The 24807-nt window shown below is 40.7% G+C and overlaps 1 protein-coding gene and 1 non-coding gene across 13 annotated transcripts in view; one reads left to right on the top strand and one right to left on the bottom strand.

The window, feature by feature from the left end:
- Positions 1–24807, bottom strand: part of TAT (tyrosine aminotransferase) — a 58014-nt gene that overhangs the window by 11609 nt on the left and 21598 nt on the right. For 7 of the 12 annotated variants that reach the window (XR_009491160.1, XR_009491162.1, XR_009491161.1 and 4 more), the window contains exons 1-3: positions 2671–2750; positions 1830–2076; positions 1586–1690 (exon numbers count right to left, since the gene is read on the bottom strand). Coding sequence is in view for 5 of the 12 variants with exons in the window: in XM_010814527.4 (XP_010812829.3) it covers positions 1586–1690; positions 1830–2064 (340 nt within the window). In the remaining 7 variants the exon portion in view is untranslated. 12 annotated transcript variants of the gene reach the window in all.
- LOC112442465 (U6 spliceosomal RNA) lies at positions 16702–16805 on the top strand. Its single transcript, XR_003030556.1, has one exon. It is a non-coding gene; the product is annotated as a U6 spliceosomal RNA (small nuclear RNA).

Below are 24807 nucleotides of genomic sequence, written 5' to 3'. Positions count from 1 at the left end.
TTGTATACCTATTAGTATTTTCCTTTTATATTATATTCAAATTAAAATATTTTCCTTTTAAATTATATTCTCATGCAATGTTTCTAAATGTTGGCTTGCAAGCTTGAAGTATAGAGAGTTTCATACCAATTATTATGTTTTACAGAGTTGCTGTCCAAAAAGATTATCTTCAGTTACCAAAGCTAGAGGCAATATTTCCTAATGTTTGTTAACTTAATAGGTACAGATATCTTGAAATTAATCAGCATTTCCTTAATTGCTAAGAAAAAACACAGATAAACATTATTTGTGTTTCCTTTGGTATGAAGTGTTCATATCCTTTGAGTATTTGTCAAATGGAGACTTGGTTTTAGGTTTCAGGTTAAATCAGTTTCTTAATACTTTGAATATAAAAGTCATAATAAACATTTAAAAAAATTGTATTGAAGTATAGTTGATTTACAATATGGTGTTAATTTCTGCTGTACAGCAAGGTGATTCAGTTATACATATATATATTCTTTTTCATATTCCCTTTCAGTATGTATAAACTCTTTATAACTAACTTTTGGTCTTATTTTGTTTCGATTTTTATTTATGAAGCTGTATAAAATGTAAATAATCAACCTAAAAATCATGTCCCTGATATCTCTTTAAAGTGTTTTTAAATTCTATTTTAGCATGAAGCTGATTTTTATTCTGCACATACACACAGTGGGGAAGTGTGTGACACTGAAACAAAGTCAAGGAGTTACTTATTTTATCAAAATGCTTAGGGTAAGAATGTTCAATACATGGAGAGAGTTGCTGCTGCTGCTAAGTCACTTCAGTCGTGTCCAGCTCTGTGCGACCCCAGAGACAGCAGCCCACCAAGCTCCCCCATCCCTAGGATTCTCCAGGCAAGAACACTGGAGTGGGTTGCCATTTTCTTCTCCAATGCATGAAAGTGAAAAGTGAAAGTGAAGTCGCTCAGTCGTGTCCTACTCCTAGCGACCCCATGGACTGTAGCCCACCAGGCTCCTCCGTCCATGGGATTTGCCAGGCAAGAGTTACACCTAAATAAAATTATTCCTGTTTTAACCTTCTGTCCTCTAATAGAACAACTTATTCTTTGCTGTTGTTTTTGTTTGTTTTTGCCTTGAAACAAGCACAGTTACATTGAGAGTGTGACCAGGACCATAATTAAAATAAATTTTGAATGTGCAGAGGAGGAGAAATAACACCAAGAAGTATTTACATAGGGCAGTAAGTAAATTGATTTAGGAGCTAAACGGTTCTGTCAAGCAGCAGCTGCAGCCAAACTCAAGGCCTCCGTGGAGAATGAGCAATGATAGGATAGGAGTGTTATTTGAGCAGAGTATGTAATGGGAACCTAGAGCAGGGAGGTGCCATAATGCCAGAGGAAGCCAGGAAAAAAGTTGGACCTTCATGGCTTGAGGTTAAGCATTCTGAGACTCCTTTCCCCAAATTCAACGGTCATATTATCTTAGCCTCTCCTTAGGAATTATGCATCAGGAAAACAAAGAGAGCTGCTAGAAATTTATTCCTGCCAGAAGAGCACAGAAGATTTGGAAACTGCCAGATTAGAGTCTCAGGGGGAACTTACCAATGGAGGGGACATAGCCATTAAACTTCCCTGAGTCGAGGGCATCTTTCATTGCTTGGGTAACTTCAGGATCTGTCGGCAGGTTTCCAAATACAGTAGGGTCCCCTTTTCAAGAACCACCAAGAGGTTATTCTTCCACGCCCAGTACCCAGGCCCACCCTCCACTTCCATCCTCTCTGCCCAACCCATAAGGATGGGGTGAGAGGAACAATGCCTGCCTCTTGGTTAAGTGTACTCAACTCACCAATCGACAAAGCAATCATGGTCTTGTTTGGATTTGGCTTCACCTTCATGTTGTCCACAATGGCCCGGATGGGATTGAAAGTTTTGTTGGACATGTCCGAGGGCCTCACGGACCATCTGGCCTTCCTGCTTTTCACTTTTCCCAGCACAGAGCTTCTCCCAGCAACGTTGACATGCACATCCAGAACTGAGGGGAGGCTGCCGTGATCCTGCATCTGAATCACATATGGGTCCATGACTAGCAAAGACTATGGGGAAAAGAAGGGGTCATTGTGACTCTAAGAACAGATACAGTCCAGTGGGGCAGCGACAGTTGGACCTAAACACTGGGGTGACTTTGCCAGACATCTCTTTTCAAACTCCTTTCACATGTAAAGTAGCTTTGAATGAATGAGGGCAATTTTAAGACTTTTCACTCAGATGGAAAATAAGCAAAATAACCATTCTACAATATTAGCAGAGTGTTCCACTGAATGCTTATCTACTGTGAGATTGACTATGTGCTACATCATCACCATGAAAATTTAACCATGCTGTCAGCAAAACCAAGGAAGAATGACAAGAAAACTAATGTTAAACAAGGAAATCGTAGGTATCCCTTCCTTTCCATGCAAGGAAGAGTCTCCTTAAGCTTCAACAGACTGTGTCTTGTCCTGTGCAAAGAATAACCAGGAAGAACTATTCCATAATTGTTAGAAATTTAGTGTTAACATTATCATTAGTAAAAATAAAGCCCTATTCTATAAGCAGCTTACTGCCCTGTGGAAAAAGAAGTCAATACACCACAAATCACCCCACAATGCACCCCAAATCACAAGGTTAGCTGAGGCTTGAGATTTTACCTTCCCAGTAAAGGAGAAGCAGCCTCCAAGCAGCCAAACCAGGAAGTTGCCTAAGTTCTTTGACAAATGATAGTGATGGTGAATTCGGATGCAACCTCTGATACCTGAAATAGTCCCACAAATGGGCGTTGGGCCTGAAACTCTCATGCTATTGGCTCAGGTAAGAACGGAGCAACCAGCCCTCTTCTTTCCTCCCCTCCTCACTTTTTGGTGCTTTTTACCTCTAACCCTGCCTCCACCTCTACCACCAAATCAGGAATTTGAACACTTCAGCCTTCTGGAATTGTCTGTTAACTCTTTCTAGGTAATCTGTGAGATGTTTGAAAAGACTGTCAGAGAGGTAGTTAGGATTACAGTTGGTGATTTTTATTAAATCTTTTTTTGTGACAAAATGACCTATTAAAATGTTAATAGTACAGAAATGTACAGAGTAAAAAGTGACAGTCTTGCAAGGGCCAGGCAGTGGTAATGATCTGGCCATTTCTATCAATTCATCAAGATAGATAGATGATAGTAGATCAATAGATCTACAGATGATAAATAGATAGGTGATAGACAGTAGATAGATTAGATGATGGATATATAGATACACAACTGTAAATATTTTCAAAACACAGCTGAGATCATGCTCTACAACTTGTTCAGCAGCATGCTTATTTAATTCCTACATCTGGGGCTCCTTTCCTTGTTAGTTCACAAAGTTCTACTCTAGTTAGAAAAAACTGTGCAGCTAGAGTAAATGAAGGCCCACTCCATAAACATTTAAAAAGTACAGGGTATCTAAGGCCACCAAAACCAGTGCAATTTTATCCTTATGCTGTGAATTCTTAATTTTCCTGTTATGGAGTTATTGGAAAAATAAGATGTCAGGTGAAATCTAAACAAAAACCTTTCCTAAGCCAGCACAGCAGACATCTCAGAATTCCTGTGAGCCTATGAAAAGTATCATCCACCCAAGGGTTAAGAGAAACACAGTGACCCCATGGCTCAAATCCTATTGTTTACTTATTGAGAGACAGAGAGTTGTTTCATAAGCTCTGTCTTCTTCAGCTGTTTATTGGTGATTTGAGTCTCCACTGGGGTTGAATAACCTTTTATTTCTCTGATCCTTCCATCTTCTTCGTTTCCCTTCATTTATTTATGTCTTCATTTTTTAAATTGGAGGCTAATTGCTTTACAATGTTTTGTTGCCTTCTGCCATACAATGATGAGAAGCAGCCATATGTATATATATATATATATCCCTTCCAACTCTTAGTGCTTTGAAAAATTCACCTAATGCAGTTGCTTCCCCACTTCACTGAAGCAAGCATTTACCACTTCATCTCACCTGTGGAGAAGCAGAAGCACTAGGCAGGTGCAGGAAGCCAGCCAGGTCAAAGAAAATTTAGGTTAATTATGAAGCCCTGAGCCCCGAGCTGGACAACCCAGACTGCTTTGTTTCAAAAAGCTATGTTTAAAACATCTAAAAGACAGAAAAGGAATGGTTTAGGTCTGCTACTTGGCACCCTATACATAGGCAAATGGCTCATTTTTCCTAAATACTGTTAACCATTTTACAGATAGACACACGCTTCGCAGGCTGGATCTACTACCCTTGGTGAGGTTGCCAAGTGAGAACATGGTGCTGTTTCCAAAACACATAGATCTTGTCAAGAGAGAAGACCACCCTTTCCTGAACACGTTTATTCTACCACCAACTCCATTTAAAATATATGTGTGCTGGAGAAAATCAGAAAAATTTTAAAGCATTTATAATCTACCACCACTCTTAATACATTAGCTTTACTTTTTCCCTACAAAGTTGGGGTCTTGTTCTATGTAAATATTTTTTAAATTGAGAAAAAATTATATAACATAAAATTCACCATCTCAAAGTGTAAGAATCAGTGATTTTTAGTTCATTAACAACATTGTGCAACAATCGCCACCATCTAATTCCAAGACATTTTTTTTCATTGTTCCAGAGAGAAACTCCATACCGATTAACTAGACCCTCTCGATTTTCCTCTTCTTAGCCCCCAGCCACCACTAATTTACTTTCTGTCTCCATGGATTTGCCTATTCCTGATGTTTCACACAAATGGAATCATACACTATGTCATCTTTCATATCTGACTTCTTTCACTTAGCTAATGTTTTTCCAAGTTGTAGCATGTTTCAGTACTTCATTCCTAGTTATGGCTGAATAGCAGTCCATTGTGTGAATATATTTATTTGTTCATCTGTTCATCAGCTGCTGGACATTTGGGTTGTTTCCACCTTTTGGCTATTAGAAATAATGCTGCTATTAACACTTAGATCCAGGTTTTCATATGAACATATGTTTTCAATTCTCTTGAATATTTGGTGTAGAGCTGCTGGACCATATTATGGATAGTTTTGCATTATGAATTTTTAAATTATATCATGAATATTTTCTCATGTTCTGAAAAACATTCCATCATAGAGAATTATCAGAATTTATTGAATAATTTTCCTATTGTTGGACATGATGTGGAGTCTAGCTTTTACTATTGTAAGAAATGCTGCCAAGTGCATCATTGTATATAAATATCAGTTCATACATGTTCATACATGTCCCTTGTAGCTCAGTCAGTAAAGAATTTGCCTGCAGTGCAGGAGACCCAGGTTTGATCCCTGGGTTGGGAAGATCCCCTGGAGAAGGAAATAGCAACCCACTCCAGTATCCTTGCCTGGAAAATCTCATGGATAGCGGAGCCTGGTGGGCTGCAGTCCATTGGGTTGCAAAGAGTCGGGCATGACTGAGTGACTAACACTTACTTACTTATTTACATGTTATTATCTCCTTAATGTAAATTTTACTATACATGGAAATTTTACTTACTGCATTGAAGACAGCAAACATTTTGCTTTCACTCTTCTAGTAATTAAAGTATAATATATAATCATATAATAAATTCAAATTCAGATGTTTATGAACTAAACTCTTAAAAACTTCTTTCCCCATAATCCCATTTCATAGAGACAGCCAGTTTAGCCATTTCTTGGTTATCTTTCCAAGTGTCTTCTATGTCTACACAGGGCTTGTACAGCTGGTTTTGGAGTTGTTCAAAATTATATATACACTATATGTTCATTCTGCAGCTTCATTGTCTCTTATTGTAACCACTATTCTTAAGTGGTAATTGAGTACTTGAAATGTGCTTTATCTGAATTGAGATGTGTCACTGGCGCAAAATACACAACAGGTTTCAAAGACTGATATAAAAATGCAAAATGTCTCACCAATAATTTTATATTGACTACATGCTTAAATAATACTTGAATCTATTGGGTGAAATAAAGTATATTACTGAAATTAGTTTCATCTATTTCTATTTTTTTGACATTTAAAAATATTCCCATTAGAAAATTTGAAATTACTATGTGGTTTGCATTCCATTTCTACTGAACAATGTTGTTCTATAGCTTGCTTTTTAAAAACTCAATAATATGTTGTATGGACATCCTTTTCATTTTCATACATGGAGATCAACTTAATTCCTTTTAATGTCTACATTATGTTCAGTTAGCCATTCCACTCTTTTTGGACATGGGGCAGCTTCCAATTTTTCTTTCTATTAGAAATAAATCATATTGCATACAGTTATTATTTGTGATTGGGAATTTTTATGAGTATCCTACAATTTGTGGGATAATTTCCTTGAGGCAGGATCACATTTCAAACACTGATAGACCTGATAAATTGATCAAATAATGGACTAAAGGAAGAAGAGAGCACACAAATATATCTTATCATGACAAATTCTTGGAGTTCAAACCAACTGTTAGAACTTGAAGGGTGATACAGGGAATCAACTGAGTGTTACAGCAAGGGTTTTCTAGGTGGAGAGAATCTCAGAGGTTAAGGCCCTTCCTCTTGATACTGGCCTTTGCAAGAGTTAAGTCAAGCAAGGATGAGGTTGTCTCAAAGTTAAAAGCTACTGTGACTATTCTGCCACTCCAGGTTTAAAGATCCCAACTACACTGGAGACTCAGGTTCAACTCGCTCTTCCACACACCCACACAGCCAATAGGCTTGGTGTCCTGTCCCCACCTCAACATTAAACCAGTAGTCTTAGACTATTCAAATTGATAATCTTGGTGGGGCATCAGCAGTGTCAGCTCATCTGTGCCTCTGGTTTTCAGACATTCTCATTGCTTGGCCTCTGGGGCATTCCATTTTTATCTTTGGAGCTCAGTTAGGCATTTTGTTATATTTAACCCAACATTTCTAGATATTTTTATAACTGGAGATCTGCCAGGTCCTCCAGACCTTAATATCACCAAAAATGAAAGTCTCTCCTTGTTAATTTGAAATGTCACCTTTATCTCATACTAAATTCTTCTATCTTCCTAACCCTTTATGGAAAATTATATTCTAGAATGAAAAACGTACAGTTCTTCTCACACATTGCCAGCTTCCTTTCAGAATGGCCATTTACCTTCCTATTAGCAATTGCTTGCAAACCCTGAGAGTTATTTTCTGAAAAAAATCTTTGCTCAATTGATCAATAGAAAAAAAAGAGTGTATTAAAGGTTGTTGTTATTTCTGTTCCTTTTTATTTTAGTGAGGGTGGTCATTTTTCATGTAGTCAGAACTGGACATGGAACAACAGACTGGTTCCAAACCGGGAAAGGAGTACGTCAAGGCTGTATATTGTCACCCTGCTAATTTAACTTATATGCAGAGGAGCCTGGTGAGCTGCCATCTATGGGGTCCCACAGAGTCGGACATGACTGAAGCGACTTAGCAGCAGCAGCAGCAGCAGCAGCAGAGTACATCATGCGAAAAGCCAGGCTGGATGAAGCACAAGCTGGAATCAAGACTGCTGGGAGAAATATCAATAACCTCAGATATATACCACCTTATGGCAGAAAGCCAAGAAGAACTAGAGTCTCTTGATGAAAGTAAAGAGGAGAGTGAAAAGACTGGCTTAAAACTCAACATTCAGAAAACTAAGATCATGGCATCTGGTCCCATCACTTCATGGGAAATAGATGGGGAAACAAGGGAAACAGTGACAGACTATTTTCTTGGGCTCCAAAATCACTGCAGATGGTGACTGCAGCCATGAAATTAAAAGACACTTGTTCTTTGGAAGAAAAGCTATGACCAACCTAGACAGCATATTAAAGAGCAGAGACATTACTTTGCCAACAAAGATCCATCTAGTCAAAGCTATGGGGATGTGAGAGTTGGACTATAAAGAAAGCTGAGCACCAAAGAATTGATGTTTTGAACTGTGGTGTTGGAGAAGACTCTTGAGAGTCCTTTGGACTGCAAAGAGATCAAACCAGTCAATCCTAAAGGAAATTAGCCCTGAATATTGATTGGAAGGACTGATGCTGAAGCTGAAACTTCAATATACTTTGGCCACCTGATGCAAAGAACTGACTCACTGGAAAAGACCTTGCTGCTGGGAAAGATTAAAGGCAGGAGGAGAAGGGGATGACAGAGGATGAGGTGGTTGGATGGCATCACCAACTCTATGGACATGAATTTGAACAAGCTCCGGGAGTTGGTAATGGACAGGGAATCCTGGAGTGTTGCAGTCCATGGGGTCACAAAGAGTGAGAGACTGAACTGAACTGGATATCTCTTCACATTTTGTGAATTACCTGTTTACAAGCCCTCACCTATCTTGCCCGGGGGCTAGATTTTTTCTTGGGTGAGACCTAGGCCAAGGAAGGCACTGCAAGGCAACAAAACAGCAGCTCTGAAATCACTGGCCTAGCCTCCTCTGTCTCAATCCAGCTGGCTCAGACTCAGGTTTACAGATCAAAGAACAGCCAGCAGCACGGGGTTTTTGAGGGTGGTCCTGCAAATAATGCAACTGACGCAGAACCAGCAGGGCTTGAGGGTGTGTGAAGGGAGTAGGGGCCGCTGGGTCAGAAGGCCATCCCTGGGCACACCCTCATTCAGTAGCTGACAAGCAAACCCATATGAGAAGGGAAAAGAGACAAAGCAAACAAGTTTCAGTAACACCCCTCTTCTGTAGTTCACGTTTTCTCTCCATAGAAGGTAGAGCAGGGAGAATGAAAGAGAAGGCCCAAACATGCTTATGGAGCCTAACGGCCACCAGCTAATCTTCACCGGGCAGTCAGGGTCCAGTAAACCATAGAAACGCTCACTAAAAGGTACACCAACCAACCATTAAGGCTTTCACTTAAAAATCAAACTTGCACTGAGTTTATTATTAAATATGACACTATTGTGTTTGCCATAGAAAAGTGGTTGTGTGTGTGTGGCAAAAAAAAAAAAAAACACATAACATTAAATTTGCCATCTTCATCATTTTTAAGAATAAAGTTCAGCACTGTTAGGTATATTCATTTTGTGCAACAGTTCTCCAGAACTTTTTCATCTTGCAAATCTAAAACTCTATACCCATTAAACCAATTCTCCCCCTCCCCTCCCCCCAGCCCTTGGCAACCACCTTTCTACTTTCCACCTTTTCATTTTCCAATAAGAAAGTATTTTTAAAATAGTCCCACCCATCCAGAGATAAGCACTGTTAACTATTTTGCCCACAATTAATATTCTGAAATATTTTTCCTTAGGGGTACATCCATAGGCCTTATATATCAGAATTTGGTATTCCATATGATACTGTGGTCTTACTAAGACTCCAAAAAAATTTTTGAACCTGGTTTTTAGGAATCACCTATAACCCTGTGTCCCCCCATTTTTATACATCTCTTGCCACATCCTTCTTTTCTTGACCCAGGCATAAGAGTTTATGCTCATGGCTATTTATCTTATGCTGCTGCTGAGTCACTTCAGTCGTGTCTGACTCTGTGTGACCCCATAGACAGGAGCCCACCAGGCTCCCCCGTCCCTGGGATTCTCCAGGCAAGAACACTGGAGTGGGTTGCCATTTCCTTCTCCAATGCAGGAAAGTGAAAAGTGAAAGTGAAGTCGCTCAGTCATGTCCAACCCTCAGCGACCCCATGGACTGCAGCCTACCAAGCTCCTCAGCCCATGGGATTTTCCAGGCAAGAGTACTGGAGTGGGTTGCCATTGCCATTGCCTTCTCCAATTTATCCTATAACCAGCACTATTTGATACACTCTATTCAAATCAACTCATAATCCTCACCTCCTTCCCAGAAGTAAGGCCTGTTTCATTTCCATTTTAAAGATGAAAACAAGTCCCATAGTAGTGAATGGTGAGTTGCAGTTCCAATCTTACCATCTGGTTCTAGATTCCACTACACAAGTCTGCCCCACTTTACAGGACCAAGTGAGTTGAGAAATACAGTCCTTTCTTTCTCAAATAGAAAAAAAAAAAGACAGGGGAAAAAAAAAACACCATGGAGAGTCACTGGGGATAACTTTAAGAAGATAGTGAATCAATTATGTGGATTAAGCATGGAGGATTCACCTTTTATTACTTATTACTTGTTATTTTCTAACTTTCGATCCTGAATCATTCCCAGTGATCACTCATCTGTTGGTACAGAGGAATTCGTAAGTTTTAACTCCCCTGGTGGACCGTAAGCTCCCTGAGGAAGTGCAAGGTTGAGAGCAGTCCTTACACTTCTTGACAACCTCCTTCAGGTCTGGCCTGATACCTTCTATCAGCCATACCCAATGCTTGCCCGCCAGCTGGCAGTGAATAGTACATAAACCAGAGGGAGAGGAATGGCAGAAGGGGTGATCAATGAGGCAAAACTGAAGCCTTTGCCCAGTTACAGACGATGAGGTGAGGGATGCAGGAGGGGCTAGGTGGCTAGGTTGAGCTTTGTTCATTCATGGCGCCATCTCACATTCACACAGAGAGCTTCACAATTTGTTCCCACGTTCACTATCAAGTAACTAAAAACCAACCCACATACAAACCACAGACCTTCGAGCTAGATAAAGAGAAGGCTGTCAGAACACAGAGGTTACTCTGGTTGAACTTTTAAAATTTAAAGTAAATATTTTAGAATAGACTTCGATTTACAGAAAAGGTATGAAGATGGTACAAAGAGTTCCCACATACCCTCACCCAGTTTTCCCCTTATTTTTAATATCTTACATTACCATGGCATGTTCTTAATCAGAACTAAGAAATAAATGTTGGTCCATTAATATTCACCAAACTCCACATTTTATTTAGATTTCACTAGGTTTTCCCACTAAAATCCTTTTTCTGCTCCAGGAGACCACTGTATATGTAATGGTCATGTGCCCTGAGTCCAATCTAATCCAAAAAAATTTCCTCTAATCTGGAACAGTTTCTCAGACCTAGTGTTTCATGACCTTGGCAATTTTGTATAGAATGTTCCTCAACTTGGGTTTGTCTGATGTTTTTCTCATGGTGAAAGGGGAAGGCAAGTTGAGCTTTTAACGTTATGGCCATTCACTTCATGTCAGGACACTAAAGGCTAAAGAGAAAACAAACCTTTCATCTGTTTGCTGGTTGAAGCACCTGCTGGCTACTTCTTTCATGGAGCTTAGCAAATAATACCAACCTGTTTATTTTGCACTTTGCAGAATCATTTAAACCATTCTCACAGTAACTCAGTCATTTCCCTTTATTCAGAACTTTCATTTGAGAATGTCTAGGACCTCAGTCCCACTCCAATTCTTGGCATTCATCAAAAAAGAGTGTCATTTGTACTTACAGAGGGAGTCACCAGGCAAATAAGCTTAGATTCTTGGGAAATGATTCTGTGTTCTTGCCATTCTGATGTTGAAAATAACCTAGTGTCTAAACTATGCTCCAATCCATCAGCCTGTCTCTAGACTACAATTTCTCACTGTTTTTCTCATAATAAAAATATTATTTTGGGCTGTCTTTAAAAATTGAGATATAATTCGTATTCTGCAAAATTCATCCTTTCCAAGTATACAATTCACTGGGTTTTAGTATATTCATAAGGTTGTACAATCATCACCACCATCCAATTCCAAGACACTGTCATCATTCCAAAAAGAAATCCTGTACCTATCAGCAGTATCACTCTACTGCTCAATCTTGCCTTGCCTCTGGCAACCTTTAATCTACTTGCCTATTCTGAACATTTCCTATAAGTGGGAACTGTATAATAAGTAGTCTTTCTCGTCTGACTTCTTCCACTTAACATAACGTCCTCAAGTTTCATCCATTTGTAGCAAGTATCAGGCAATGGCACCCCACTCCAGTACTTTTGCCTAGAAAATCCCATGGACAGAGGAGCCTGGTAGGTTGCAGTCCATGGGGTCGATAGAGTCCGACACGACCGAGTGATTTCACTTTCACTTTTCACTTTCCTGCATTGGAGAAGGAAATGGCAACCCACTCCAGTGTTCTTGCCTGGAGAATCCCAGGGACGGGGGAGCCTGGTGGGCTGCCATCTATGGGGTCCCACAGAGCTGGACACAACTGAAGCGCCTTAGCAACAGCATCAGGATTTCATTCTTTGCATGGCTGAGTAATTTTCATTGGATGAATACAGGACATTTTGTTTATCCATTCATCTGCTGATAGACATTGAAATCATTCCATAATTGATTGTGTTTTGATAGCTGTTCAATATTTACCAGTTGCCTCAGCTCCTGGCGTCATACCTTATCTTCCTAATTCTTAGTCCCCATTCATGTCTTACCTCCAGCTGCATGAAAATGTAGCCAACAGTGGCTATCGCTGAAAATGAATATATTTAAAAAAACATGAAAATGACCACTTCTGTAGAAATCAGAGACTTTTCTACCATATTCATTCAGTAATTGACTTATCTCTGCTTACGGAGTACCTACCATTGGTTAGGCATTATTTTAAGTTCTACAGACACAGGATTCAAGAAGATGGATACAAACCCTGCTCTCAGAATACTATTATTAAAGTCTAATGAGAGACTTTAAGCAAATAATTATACAGACATTTAAATAGCTATTAGAAATTTTTGAAGCTGTTCAAAGTTAGGCAGTTTTTCTTCCAGCCCTATGAGGCTCAATGTCGGTCCTGAATCTTATGCTTGCCCATGGGTCACGTATTCTTGATATTCGGTCATCTACTGGGATGCTGGATATCTGTGAACGTTTTAGAAAGTCTCAAGAATTTTTTTTTAATATTTATCTATTTGGCTGCACCAGGTCTTAGTCGTGGCATATGGGATCGCTGATCTTCACTGCAGTATGTGGGACCTTTTCAGTTGCAGCACACGGGATCTAATTCCCTGACCAGGGATCAAACCCGGTCCCCCTGCATTGGGAGAGTGGAGTCTTAGCCACCGAACCACCAGGGAAGTCTCACTCCAAGTACATTTTCATGGGTCTGCGGTTCTGAAGAATTCTCTCAGCCAAGAAGCACAGAAATGTCCCGAAGTTTAATGGGTTTGCTGCTCTCATCCCCCAATGAGGCCTCAAGGACACTCCTTTGCTCTTCTGCCTGGAAATAAGTGCCAGAGGTGATGCAACCCAGCAAATTTTATCTGGATTCACTGCTCAGATCCATGAAAGGGAGGGAATCATCGATAGGGGCCAAACTACAGTGAATTACCCAAGTCTGGGAACATCAAGTTCCCGCGAGACTCTGACGAAACAAAGACGTGATGGGGGTCTCTAGTGATTGAGAAGAGTACCATAGGGTACACATCACCCTCCATGGGAGGACTGGGAGGGAGAGAATAAAAAAGAACAACGTGGTTACCAAAGGTGAAAGAGGGTAGGGTAGGGTAAATTAGGAGTTTGGGATTAGCCGATACAAACTACTATACATAAAATAGATAAACAACAAGGTCCTAATGTATAGCACAGGGAGCTGTATTCAATATTCTGTAATAAACAGCTATAGCAGAAAAGAATAGGAGAAAGATATATATGTATAACTGAATCATTTTTCTGTACGCCAGGAACTAACACTAACATTACAAATCAACTACATTTCAATGTAAAAAAAAGAACAAGTCAGGATAATAGGATTTCAGGTTTGAACCAAAACATGGAGAGAGGTGGGGCATTGTGCCTACTTGTCACTTAAAGCCCTTCTACAGCAAGAGTTCTGCAACCAATTTTAATTAATAAAGTCACTCCATAAGTATCTATGAGCCACACACATGCCTAATACTGGGGAGACAGCAGTGAAAGAACAAGGCAAGCCCTGCCCCTACATTCTTGGAACTGACATTCCTATGGGGCAAGAGAAGCAATGAACAAAGAAACATATGTCAGGAGGCATCAATATCACAGATAAGAATGAGGCAGAGCATGAGATTAGACTACTGGTATTTTGTGTAAGATCATTAGAACAGCTCCCCACTGCCTACACCCTCCCTGAGGCAGTGACATTTAATGGAGAAAGGAAAGAAGAGAGAGAATGAGTGCAGTGGATGACAGGAGAACAGGCATTCCAGGCAGAAGGAACAGCAGGGCAAAGCCTTGAGGTGGGCTGGCACCTGGTGTGTTCAGGGTGTGGCCAGGCCAGTGGGCTGAGTGAGCCAAGGAAAGGGCGGCAGCAGATGGAGTAAGAGAGAAAGTGCTTTAGTCTTGCTTCTGAGAGGACTAACTAGGGACACTGGTTTAAGACAGGAAAATTTGTTTCACCGCCCCAGACTGGTCCTCTGGCCCCAACTCACTGTCGATAGATGTCTTTAGACGTGAGGAGTTAGGAATGTCAACTGCATCAGTGCTGACCCCACGAAAACTAAAATAAAACCTGCAAAGTGCTGTTGCTGGTGGGTCAGCAGGATCACCTCATTCTGTAGTTGCCAGGCAAAGGCCAGAGGACCAGACAGAGATGCAGGGGGAATTAGGAGGTTATCCTTCTGGTTGAGTCTGTACAGAACTGGGGCTCTGCTGGGGAGAACCCTGCAGTCACCCCCAGGAAGTGAGTCCACCCGAAAGGGACTTTACACGCAACCTGCTCCATCTCTCCCAAGGCTCTTCCAATCGAGCTGTTCCCTTGGCTGTCACCTGAGAGTCCTGCAAAGTGCTGCTTTGAGGGAACTATGATATCAGTGGTTATGGTGGTAGGACTCTGACCCTAGGTTTTATAAAAGGAATGGAAAAGCTGTTAATTTATTTTTAAATATCCCACTCTGGTTCTAGAAACTATTAGGCAGTCATAGACTGTCACAGCATGGAAGGATGCCACCCGGGAAGCAGATTGCATGGCTCCCAAGTGCTGGGGCTGGCCTCCTCCCACCCACACTGAAGCAGCTGCCAGCCTTCCTCCTCCCCTCTCCCTGCCCCAGGTAATGGGCCCACCTCTTATATCCAGGGTTTAGTGAGTATCCCTGGAACTTTATGGCAATAGAAGAGGAAAAATTGGAAACAGTGACAGATTTTCTTTTCTTGGGCTCTAAAATCACTGCAGACAGTGACTGCAGCCATGAAATTCAAAAAACACTTGCTTCTCGGAAGAGAAGCTATGACAAACCTAGACAGCATATTAAAAAGCAGAGACATCACTTTGCCGAAAAAGGTCCACAGAGTCAAAGCTATGGTTTTTCCAGTAGCCATGTATTGACGTGAGAGTTGAACCATAAAGGAGGCTAAGTGCCGAAGAATTGATGCTTTTGAACTATGGTGCTGGAGAAGACTCTTGAGAGTCCTTTGGACTGCAAGGAGATCAAACCAGTCAATCCTAAATTAAATCAACCCTGAATATTCATTGGAAGGACTGATGCTGAAGCTGAAGCTCCAATACTTTGGCCACCTGATGCGAAGAACTGATTCACTGGAAAAGACCCTGATGCTGGGAAAGATTGAAGGCAGGAGGAGAACGGGATGATAGAGGATGAGATGGTTGGATGGCATCACTGACTCAATGGACATGAATTTCAGCAAACTCTGGGAGATGGTGGAGGACAGGGGAGCCTGGCATACTGTAGTCCATGGGGTCACAAAGAGTTGGACATGACTTAGCGACTGAGCAACAATAACTGGCAGCTGAAGGGCTGGGCCTCCAAGTTCAGTCTCTATGTGGAAGTCTTCTGCAGGAAAGTTAGGGAAAGGCAAAGAAAATCACAGAGTTCCCGGCTCCTTGACCCCCTCACCCCCACTCACCTCCCACTCTTACCCCCTCCTCAGGGAAAGGCAGTTTGCTTTTTCCTCTTGTCTCTCTTTTCAATCCACTGCATAGAGATAAACCCTGACCTTTCATTTGATTTGCCAAAAGCCTTTTCCCTTTCTCTCATAAAGAGGATCAAAAACTCTGGTTCTCACAGCTAATGTCTTTAAAATAAACTTTGAGAATCCTTTTTAGGAAGTCAGAGCTGAGCTTAGATTCTCCCTCTGCTGTAACACTTTCTGGTCTTCCCTGTAAGATGGGCAACTCTGAGTAAAAGGCAAATGAAGGTCACAGATGATGAAGAAAAAAGAAAAGCATCTCAATGCTCCTTCAAGATAATATTTAATGCTCCATTAACCCTACTACATTTATTATTGTAATACTAACAGAAACTTCTTGAGCATACATATAAAGAAAACTGATGTTCTTTTTTTAAGATGAGTACTCTGGATTGGAAAACAATGTTTTTTCATGAAGTTCCACATACTTAACCATACAACACTAAAAGTCATCTTACTGTATTACAGGAAAAGATTTTTTTTAAGTTATTTCACACAAAACTCTGGATGTGAATGTTTATAGTATACTTGTAACTGTCAAAAATGGGAAACAGCATAAATGTCCTTAAGCTAATGAATTAGTAAACAAATATTAGTACATCCAAATAAAGAGAAACTACAGAGCAATAAAAAGGTATGAACTGCCAATACACCATCACCAGGAATGAATCTCAAATGCATTAGGATAAGTTAAAGAAGCCAGACTGAAAAAGTGATAGTATGATTTCATTTGTAGGATGTTCTGGCAAAGGTTGAATTACAAGGAGAGAAAACAGCTCAGTGGTTTCCCAGGGGCTGGAAGTGGGGGAAGGGATGGCTACCAGTAGGAATTTTGGAGGACACTGTCCGTATCTTTTTTGTGGTGCTGGCTATATGACTGTACACATTTGACAAAGACTGCAGAACTGTACACACACACACACACACACACACACACACACACACAAAACAGTGAATTTTCTACTCCAATTAAAAAAAAATAACCCAGAGCTCACTTCGGCATCACATATACTAAAATTGAAACAATACAGAGATTAGCATGGCCCCTGCACAAGGATGACACACAAATTTGTGAAGCGTTCCATATTAAAAAATAATAATAATAATCCATAGGTTTGTTTGAGATTTTCCAGTTGTTTCCCCTCCACTATTACAAAAAAAAAAAAACTCTTGACTACTAAAATCTTAAAAAAAAAAAAAAAGTGAATTTTCCTGTTTGTAAAGTACATCTTAATTTTTTTTTTAAGGAAGAATAATAACAGGTTACCTCAAAAAAAAAAAAAAAGCTAAAACCAATCCAAACCAAAACACCTGTGCTGAGAAGGATGGCACTGACAGTAATTTTGCAGAAACAGATGGGATGACATCACCTAAAGGGTGGTTTGTTTTTCTTTTAGGAAACAGAAGTGTACTTTGTGGACAAAACACTACATCCTACCATACACGCCCCACCTCTCAACTTCTCCAAGCTTGGCCACACTGGCTCTTTGGGTCCTTGAACAAGTGAAGCTCATCCCCACCTGAAGACCACTGCCCTAGTGAGGTTTGGACCACAGTTTCATCATTTCCTAAATTGAGCAAATTACTTAACCCTGTGCTTCAGTTTCTTCATTGGTGAAAATGGGAATAATGATAGCACCGACATCATAGGGTTGCAGTCAGATCTGGTCAATTAACATGCATAAAGGACTTTAACCAATGCTGGAACTGTGCAAATATTTGATCATTGTTAGTGGTTATTACTTCTGGTTCATGAAACTCTTCTTGTCTTTTCTACCTTTCAGCCTTGTAATCCAAAACTGTTTGCATGCATGAATGTGCCTCCTGGGTAAAATATCTTACAAAGAAACTGCGTCCAAACAAATAGGTTATTTCTTGGTAAACAGAGTGGCTTCAAGTTCACTAATAACACTTTTTGTTAAAGTTTTTATTTGATGATAAAAGTAAATATACAAAAAAGTTGTAAAGAAGGTACAGATTTTTCATATACCCTTACCCAGTTCCTGCTAATGTTTATATATAACCACAGTATAATCATCAAAATTAAGAAATTATCATTGATTCAGCCCTTAATTATACTTGCAAACTTCATCTGGATTTCACTCTTTTTCCACCAAAGTCCTATTTCTGTTCTAGGGTCCCATTCAGGATACTACATTGCATTTGGCACAAACAATGTTTTTAAACTATCATTTGACTTAATAATTGTGGTTTTGACTTCTAAAATATGTGAATATAAAAAGACACAAGAGTATATGCCATATTTAAGTTGCAAAGCTTCTCAAGTTCCCTACCCTCATCCTGCCTTATTTTTTCTATATCATTGATTATATCTAACATGCTCTCGTGCGTGTGTGCATGCTAAGTCACTTCAGTCACATCCAATTCTTTGCAACCCTATGGACTGTAGACCACCAGGATCCTCTGTCCATGGGGTTCTCCAGGCAAGAATACTGGAGTGGGTTGCCATTCCCTTTTCCAGGGGATCTTCCCGACCAAGGGATTGAACCTGCATCTCCTGCTGTTCCAGCATCACAGATGGACTCTTTACCACTGAGCCACTGAGGAAGCCTAACATGCTCTCATATAACATCAAATTTAAGATGCCATTGCATGAAACATGTATCACCATTTTATGTACGAAAGAAAAATGCCATCAGTTACAAGATGCATCCCAAGTTCTAAGATATTAAGACATAAAAACATGTGTCCTAAAATCTATGAAATATGATCTGAATTTTACATGTTCTATTTATTGTCCTTTACCTCATTGGAATGTTGATTTCTTTGTTCCCCAATGTATCTCTGGTTCCTAGCACATAATGAAAAGAAAGTGAAAGTCACTGAGTCATGTCCAACTCTTTGCGACCCCATGGACTATAGAGTCCATGGAATTCTCCAGGCCAGAATACTGGAGTGGGTAACCTTTCTCTTCTCCAGGTGATCTTCCCAACCCAAGGATCAAACCCAGGTCTCCTGCATTGCAGGCAGATTCTTTACCAGCTGAGTCACCAGGGAAGCCCAAGAATACTAGAGTAGGTAGCCTATCCCGTAGCTATGAGGTTCCCTCATAGCTCAGTTGGTGAAGAATCTGCCTGCAATGCAGGAGACCTGGGTTCTATTTCTGGGTTGGGAAGATCCCCTGGAGAAGGAAATGGCAACCCACTCCAGTATTCTCACCTGGAGAATCCCATGGGCAGAAAAGCCTGGCAGGCCACAGTCCATGAGGTCACAAGAGTCAGATATGACTTGGTGACTAAACCACCACCAGCCTATCCCTTTCCAGCAGATCTTCCCAACCCAGGAATCAAACTGGGGTCTCTTGCATTGCAAGTGGATTCTTTACCAACTGAGCTATAGCACATAATAGTCACTCAGAAAATATGTGTTGAATGAACAAATTAATAATATAATGCCAGCTAAAATGGAGCCCTTGTCAGGCTCCATTTGAATGGTGTCAGGCACCATTCAAAGCTCTTTGCTTATATTAACTCTGTTCATTGTTTAGATCCCTGGTGGGCTATAGTTCAAAGGGTTGCAAACAGTCGGACATGACTGAAGCAACTTAGCACATGTGCATGCAGCAATAATCCAGAGAGTGATATTTTCAATACCTAAGCTAACCAGAACATAAAATTAAGCAACTGGGAAATTGTCTGGCATTCCAGTGTTTAGGCCTCTACATTTCCACTGCAGGGGACTGAAGTTTGATCCCTAGTCAGGGAACTAAAATATGACGTGCCACATGGTACAGCCAAAATATAATCATATAATAATAAATAAATAAATAAAATTAAGCAGCTGAAAGAAAAACCAAAAAAAGAGTATGAGTATCTTGTTTTACAATGTACTGAGAATTTAAAATAATTTTACTCATCAACAAATACCGATTGAGTACTTGTACAGTGTCAGCCCATTCGCCAGGCAATCCATTCCAGTATTCTCACCTGGAGTACCCGATGGACAGAGGAACCTGGCAGTCTACAGTCCATAGGGTCAAAAAGAGTTGGACCTGACTGAAGCAACTAAGCACATAAACATTGTACAGATGTTAACTCATCTGATATTCACAACAACAACATGAGGTACGTACTGTTATGAGCCCTGTTTTACGAATGAGAAAACCCAGGTGCCTAAAGGTTAAGGAATTTGCTCAAGGTCACACAGCTACCAATGGCAAAGTCAAAACTGACACCAAGGCAGCTATTCTAGGTATCTGCATTCTTATCCGCCAGACTACATTGCTTCATACCAACTAGAATAGCCTATATTTATGGTACTTAAGTGGTAGCCTGAGCTTCTCTGGTGGCTCAGATGGTAAAGAATCCGCCTGCAGTGTGGAAGACCTGGGTTAGATCCCTGGGTTGGAAGATCCCGTGGCAGAGGACACGGCAACCCACTCCAGTATTCTTGCCTGGAGCATCCCCACAGATAGAGGAGCCTGGCACGCTACAGTCCATGGGGTCACAAAGAGTCGGACATGACTGAGCGACTAAGCACACACACACAAGTGGTAGTTAGTTCAGTTCAGTTCAGTCATGTCTGACTCTGTGACCCCATGGACTGCAGCACGCCAGGCTATCCTGTCCACCACCAGTGAAGTTGCTCAGTCATGTCTGACCCTTTGCAGTCCCGTGGACTAGCCTACCAGGCTCCTCCATCCACGGAATTTGCCAGACAAGAGTACTGGAGTGGGTTGCCAGTGTAAAATAACAAAAATAATGAACTTCTGTAACCAAAGTGACCCCCTTACTCTCTGGTTAATTAGGCCTTTGCATTTTCTGGCCAATGATCATCAAGTGAAACAACCTACTTTGGTTGACTTTTGTCCTATTGACATTTGTTGAATGCCCTTGATGTGACTAGTACTGTGGTATGTGATGGGGATAGACAGGTAAGACAGGCTGGGAAACCAATGATTGTCACCATGGAGGTCTGTAAGGAGCTTCAGGATGAGCCCAGAGGAAAGGAGAGGACTTTATGAAACCTTGAGTGGAAGCTTGAGGGAGGGGTCAGTTTGCCAAATGAGAGCAAAGGAAGGCTAGACTCACTGCCAGGCAAACCTCCTAGCCTCCAGACCTGAGGCTGAGTGGACTCCTTCCCCTCTCTTTACAAAATGATTTTCACTGCCTTGGAACAAGAGATCAGTTCTGGCTGCCTGTCTCTGACACAGAGCAAATATTGAGAAACATCAGACTCATTGACTCCAGTGTTGCACCTTATTGCATGTGCCATGGAAGACATCTCTTCTCCTGCTCCCGACCCCTCAAATGAGCATCAGGTATTCGAGGCAGAGCTAGTAAATGAGATGGGATAATTAGAGGCTGCCGAGGGACACAGGGAGTGAGGAAAGAACCAAAAAAGAGTGACTGGAGATTGATCCTGCAAATGTTTCCCACCCACAGGGACCCTGGTCTTGTGGAACTAGTGATGAATATTGCCTGACATCAAAGGAATAATCCATAACTACAAAGCATGTGAATGTTAGCTGTTCTGGGGTCTCCCAGGAACCGTTGTCTCCTTTCTTTAAAATAAATAAAAAATAAATAAAGTTACAGTTTTAGGTACACACACATATATACAGTAGTGTTTTCTCAGATTTTATGTATGATCAATCTATCAAAGTGACCAATGAAATTGCTTATAGAAGTTCCTGATTTTTACTGTTCTATTGATTTTTAACTGCCACTAAGTTCTCACTTAGATGTCAGTGTGCCCTAACATGAAAATTATTAACTGTAATGCTTATGTGTCTTGTAAATATTTGATCAACGTGTTCCTGGCCTGTGCTTTTGCTAAAGTGTGGACTCTAGGAAAGGGTATATATCCCTGTTTCTTTCCATGTTTGTGCATTTCTGAGGGCAAGGGCCATATTTGTTTAACTTTTTTTAAATACAGTTCTAGATAGTTCCATGCTCAAGGGAGTACTTAAACAACCCAGTTTAATCAAGAGGTGAATGTTCATTTCCAAGAGGAAGTAAGATATGAACACATTCAAACATTTTGATGTTTTAAAACTCATAAAAAATGTGATTTACAAGTACCAAATAAATCAGACCAAATATACATACTCATTAATAAAAATGACAATTTGGACAACTTTGTATATTTTGGTTTTTCATCATGGAGTGACAGTCCGAAACTGGCAGCCACAATTTGTGTCTGATGTAGGCAGAACTGGAAGAACATTCCAGCACAACGGTAATATTCCAACTCCAACTGTCCTTTTCCATGCATCTTCAAGTCATGTCTACCATGATTTTTCCCTCTTTTTTAAAAAAATTGCTCATTTATTTGTTTCTGGCTGCTGGGTCTTCATTGCTGCACGGGCGTTCTCTACTCGGGGAGGAGTGGGGGCTCCTCTCTAGTTGTGGCATGCGGGCGTCTCATTGCAGTGGCTTCTTTAGGGCCCAAGGGCTTCAGCAGTGCGCTTAGTAGTTGCAGATCCTGGGCTCTAGAGCACAGGCTCAGTAGTCGTAGCCCACAGGCTTAGTGGCTCCACGGCATGTGGGATCTTCCAGATCAGGGATTGAACTCATATTTCCTTTGTTGGCAGGTGGATTCTATACTACTGAGCCACCAGGGAAGCCCTCCCCTTCTTTAAAAAAAAAAATTCAAACTTGTGTTTTCCCTTCTGTACAAACTATGGGAAGGTTCAGGTGTGAAGTGACACAGAAAAAATAAATATGACAGCTAATACTTACACAGAACTTATTATATGTCAACCCCAATTCTAGGTGTTTTGCATATTAATCTGTTTACTTCTTACAACAATCCTATGAGGTCAGTTTTAATATTATGCTCATTTTCATGAAGGAAAGCTTTTCATTTCTTTGAAGGAAACAGGTCCAGAAAGATTAAATATCTTGCTCAAGTTCCCAAATTTATCAGGTAGTGGATCTGGGATTTAAACTTAGGTAGTCTGACTCACAGATCTATCTTTTTTTTAATTTTTAAAAATATGTATTTGATGGTACTGAATCTTAGTTGTGGCACACGAGATCCTTTAGTTGCAGCACGCAGGATCTAGTTCCATGACCAGGGATCAAACCCGGACCCCTTGCATTGGCAGCACAGAATCATAGCCACTGGACCACCAGGAAGTCCCTCACAGATCTATCTTAACCACTAATATATGACTAGAAAAAAGCCCTTCAAGAATTTGCTGGTCACCTTTATCTTTACCATGAGTGGATCTGACCTGCGTGCTAAGTAAGTGGCACAATAACTCTCAAACTTCTTAAAAGTCATGGCCAAATCACACGTGGAAAAATGAAACAGCAATGAAAATTTCAAAGTATATAAAACTTACTTTAAGTTATTTGATATGTTGACGTATATGTCATGTGAATTTTGGTAACATGATACCTTAGAATGGAAGCTCCCAAAAGCTTAGGGACCTGTGATGATACTCAAGCTATTTCTCCAGCTTCTTCCAATCATCTGGCATTTACATCTGCCTCCTCTATGTCCTCTCAGACATAACAGAGTTCACATTTCCCTAGTAGTCAGGCCAGATGGCAGCAGCTGCTGGACACTTCATATGATATGTTGTAGAAACTCTAAACTCTGATTTTTCACCTCACGGGTTGTTGCTATTGTTGTTCTTTTGGTTATTTATAGTGACTTGACTGGACTAATTCTGTAGAGTCAGTTTACCCTACAAAATGCAGCCCCAGATACCTATGGATGGTTTGTTCTTTTTTTCCATTACTTTAAAAGTCTGGCTTCCTAGGAGCTGTCCCTTGATCAGGATAACTTAACACTCAGTACTAATCCAGAAACAACTGGATAGCTGTTCCCGTACATGGCCTTCTGGATCACCAGAGGTCTGTGGGAACTCATCAAGACCCACTATGCCTATCTCGGTTCTTGATTTCACTATCAACTTTCTGGCCAATCTACTGCCCTGTTGCTTGCCTAAACCCTCAGGATAGCTATGGCATTTGCCCTCCTTGTTTGTTTGCCACTAAGATAACTAGAGATACCAAGGGAACATTTCATACAAAGATGGGCTCAATAAAGGACAGAAATGGTATGGACCTAACAGAAGCAGAAGATATTAAGAAGAGATGGCAAGAATACACAGAAGAACTGTACAAAAAAGATCTTCACGGCCCAGATAATCACGATGGTGTGATCACTGACCTAGAGCCAGACATCCTGGAATGTGAAGTCAAGTGGGCCTTAGAAAGCATCACTATGAACAAAGCTAGTGAAGGTGATGGAATTCCAGTTGAGCTATTTCAAATCCTGAAAGATGATGCTGTGAAAGTGCTGTACTCAATATGCCAGCAAATTTGGAAAACTCAGCAGTGGCCACAGGACTGGAAAAGGTCAGTTTTCATTCCAATCCCAAAGAAAGGCAATGCCAAAGAATGCTCAAACTACCGCACAATTACACTCATCTCACACGCTAGTAAAGTAATGCTCAAAATTCTCCAAGCCAGGCTTCAGCAATATGTGAACCGTGAATTTCCTGATGTTCAAGCTGGTTTTAGAAAAGGCAGAGGAACCAGAGACCAAATTGCCAACATCCGCTGGATCATGGAAAAAGCAAGAGAGTTCCAGAAAAACATCTATTTCTGCTTTATTGACTATGCCAAAGCCTTTGACTGTGTGGATCACAATAAACTGTGGAAAATTCTGAAAGAGATGGGAATACCAGACCACTTGACCTGCCTCTTGAGAAATTTATATGCAGGTCAGGAAGCAACAGTTAGAAGTGGACATGGAACAACAGACTGGTTCCAAATAGGAAAAGGAGTACGTCAAGGCTGTATATTGTCACCCTGCTTATTTAGCTTATATGCAGAGTACATCATGAGAAACGCTGGACTGGAAGAAGCACAAGCTGGAATCAAGACTGCTGGGAGAAATATCAATAACCTCAGATATGCAGATGACACCACCCTATGGCAGAAAGTGAAGAGGAACTCAAAAGCCTCTTGATGAAAGTGAAAGTGGTGAGTGAAAAAGTTGGCTTAAAGCTCAACATTCAGAAAACGAAGATCATGGCATCCGGTCCCATCATTTCATGGGAAATAGATGGGGAAACAGTGGAAACAGTGTCAGACTTTATTTTTTTGGACT

The sequence above is a fragment of the Bos taurus genome, chromosome 18 (genome assembly GCF_002263795.3).
Source record: "Bos taurus isolate L1 Dominette 01449 registration number 42190680 breed Hereford chromosome 18, ARS-UCD2.0, whole genome shotgun sequence".
In the NCBI taxonomy this organism is placed as follows: domain Eukaryota; kingdom Metazoa; phylum Chordata; class Mammalia; order Artiodactyla; family Bovidae; genus Bos; species Bos taurus.
Note: the sequence above shows the minus strand (reverse complement) of the source record. Positions and strands in the feature narration are given on the sequence as shown.